This window comes from Geospiza fortis, unplaced genomic scaffold (genome assembly GCF_000277835.1).
Source record: "Geospiza fortis unplaced genomic scaffold, GeoFor_1.0 scaffold1048, whole genome shotgun sequence".
Lineage (NCBI taxonomy): Eukaryota > Metazoa > Chordata > Aves > Passeriformes > Thraupidae > Geospiza > Geospiza fortis.
The window spans coordinates 372,917-376,104 of record NW_005054619.1 but is presented as its reverse complement, the minus strand read 5'-3'; the positions used below and the strand labels follow the sequence as shown (position 1 = coordinate 376,104).

Genomic DNA, 3,188 nt, shown 5'->3' with positions numbered 1-3,188 from the left:
GGAGCTGTGCCCCGCAGCGGGACAGCCGGTGCCCTGGAAGCTGCCTCCGTCCGGGGCCCGGGCTGGAAAACTGACTGATTTGTAGAATTTCAGCAGCATCGGTGTGGGGTGGGGTTCAGTGTTATGGCTGAGCAAAACACCTACCTGATACAAAAATGTGGGGGGGAAATTGTCTTCAGGGTATGTTTTGTCAGTTTCTAATTTTCAATTAGAATTTCGTGCTCTGAGTGGTCTCATTTATAAAAATCAAAGTAGAGCACTCATGCTCTTACAGAGCTTGCACACTTACCTTCATTGGCTGTAGCTCTACATTCAACCAAATTCATACTAGTTTTTTAACATGCTTTGTTCTTCCTGTGAATAAAAGCAATACAGAGTATTCACACACACAACACATGTGCACACACACAAGATGTGAAAAAATAGGAAGATATTTTAAAACCGAGCATTTTGGTGCAACATGTGGGAGTCAGAATATGTATTAGTACATAAGAATGTGGAGTACTGAGGAACAAGGGCAGTCTTGCTGAAATTAATGCATCAGGCAGAAATTCATGCCTGCAAAGATGCTAACATAACCAATGATTTAGAAAGTGCCTTTTGTACATACAAAAGTCAGGTTTTTTTCTTGGAAGGTGTTCCATACCGGCCCCAGGTTAGAGTAATGGAATCTTAGGGATCATTATGGATATCTATAGATTGTTTACTCTTGTTCTACACACACAAAGGAAGTGCTAATGTCTGCTTTAATAAAATAAGAGTTTTAGGCACAGTTTCACCTGCTCTGGTGCTTGACCAAACTCAGAAAGACAGGTTTTCGTGCTGTCAGTCAACATTTTTCTCATTACAACTGGAGCCATGTTGTTTCACTGTGCCTTTCCAAGGGGAAATCTCTCTTTTAATCTCATCTTCTCAGTCTATGCCCATACAAGAACTATAGACAGTGCTGAATTCTCTGACAGAGGCTGAACAATTCCAGTTCTTTGCCTGTGTGTTTTGAAATGCTAAGCTTCAGTTCCACTACTATGTTTGCAACTCCTGCAGGAGGGTTTGCCTGATGCAGTCTGTGTGTGCCCTGTCCAGAGGAACGTGTGTGTTAAGTAAAGGTTCCTATCTGGCCATTCAGGAACACTCTGTCAGTCACAGCACCAGAGGCTGTCACTGCTGGGACTGAGGCCCCTTCACAGGGCTCTCTCCAGTGAGCCACAGGGTCCCTGCCTGACTCCTACACACCCCGCACTCACACAGTCAGACAACGCTTCCCTAAGAGTTCAACCCCAGATTTCCAGTAGCAACATCTCAGACCTCTGGATTTCTGAAGAGATTTATTTACGGTTTGGTAACAGAGTAACTGCTCCAGCTGGCGCCTCAAGTAGGAATCCTGAACAAAGGATTACCTGGACTTTTATACCCTCACAGAAAGTCTGGGCTGAGTCCTCGGCTCCTGCAGTGCCTCAGTGTCCAGTCACCTGGTTGCGCCATAAGCCCCTGTGTCCTTTGCCTTTCCAAATGTTGGCAATTCCTGACCTCTTGCCTCAGGCTCCCAGCCAGAGCTCCACCTGCAGCTCCCACTGCAGCTGCACCCCAAGCTACCTTCACAGAATGTTCATCCCTTTTTTTGGATTGAGCATATCTGCTAATATATATTAAAAGGGGAAAAGAAAGCTTTCACAGCATTTTACACTGCCCTTACTTAGAACATTATTACAAGTAACAAAATTAAGGCTAACGTTGTCATAGGGTAGAAATTATTACCAAAACAAGATCATGAAAGATTCTTGAAACTCATTTATTGTCCAACTTGTTAATAATTCACTACCTGTTGGATATGAGACTGGTGTATCAGCTTTCTTAACACAAAATTTTAACAGCAAAATAAGAACACAGAAAGACAGCATATGGTCCCTCCCATTAGATTCTAATTTGATTTTTTTGTGAGATTATCTTGCTTAGCACTACATCTGCAGGTTGTGTTTCATTTACTTCTATTTCAAGTGGGCTGGGCTGATACTATTGCGCATACTTTCTCCACTCCTCGAACCATTTCTGTATTTTCTATATAAAATACTGGGTCATGCATTCTTTTCCATCCAGAAGGCTGGTGTTAGCTGGAATATAAGCTCCTGCCATAGCTGAGTGGCTTCCAAAGAAATCTTCTGCCAGTGCTACAGGTCGTGACAGAACATTCCAAACATTCCACAGCGCTAAATTTAAGGTTTTAAGGTTTGTGGCCATTTCAGATAAATTCATGTGCCTATTTTTGTGTCCTGTTCATCTCCTCTACTTGTCCTGAAGATTCTGGGTGATACAGTTAGATGTAATTTTCTCTGTATTCTCAAGGACTTACTGATTGCTTATATTAGCTGTAAAATGAGCACTCATGTCTATTCAATAGACTCTGTAGAACCCTGTATCTAGGTTTAATTTTTTAAGCCAAGACCTTTTGTGCCAGCCCTTTTTGTTGAAAAGGCTTCAACCCAGCCTGACAGCTGATCTGCTGTCACTGGCAAATGCTTACACGCAGCTGTAGGAGTCCACAGAGTCTATTTGTAGTCACTGAAAAGGGAAGTAGGCTCAGTTAGTCATCCTATCTCTGAGCTTGGTCTGATACTTGAGAACATCTGGTAGGCTGGGAAGCTGTCTGTGATCCTTCTTGCAGTGGTATGAATTCCTGGAGCTGCCCATTTTTTCTTCTTTTTTTATTTGGCTAGCTGTTGCCTCTGCCTCTCCACCTACTTTATTGTGAAACCGTCTAACCACGCAGATTAAACATCTCTTTGGAAGAGTTGGCTTCCCCTCTGTAGACCACATTCCATCATAATCTTGTGTCGCCTCCCACTTTCCCCACTGTTTCTTTTCTTCTCTTGAGCAGTCCTTCTCATACATGGTCTCAGGGTCTCCCAAATTTGGCCATTCACTCTGGCCAACTGGAGCCATAACAGCACGTTCTCTATCATCAGGTAGAGGCATTAGGCTCATTGGATTCAAGGTGTTACATCTCTTTAATATTATCTGCCATTGTGAATATCAGCTCACACCTATGTGCCCATTGTGGTGTTAGTGCTTGGGCTGCGGACTGTCACATCCCACTGCTCCACATCATGTGGGATATGAACTGTTTCAGGATAAGGGGAACAACTAATCTCTAATATTTTTGCTGTTGTTGCCACTGACTTAGGCTGGTTCTC

The 3,188-nt window shown here is 43.3% G+C and overlaps 1 protein-coding gene across 1 annotated transcript in view; it reads right to left on the bottom strand.

Annotated features, from left to right (window-relative positions):
• Nucleotides 1-2,970, bottom strand: part of TRIM14 (tripartite motif containing 14) — a 13,298-nt gene extending 10,328 nt beyond the window's left edge. The window contains exon 1 of the mRNA XM_031064720.1: nucleotides 2,737-2,970. Within this exon, the coding sequence (XP_030920580.1) occupies nucleotides 2,737-2,970 (234 nt within the window). The remainder of the gene's footprint in view (nucleotides 1-2,736) is intronic.
• Between the last annotated feature and the right edge of the window lie 218 nt (nucleotides 2,971-3,188).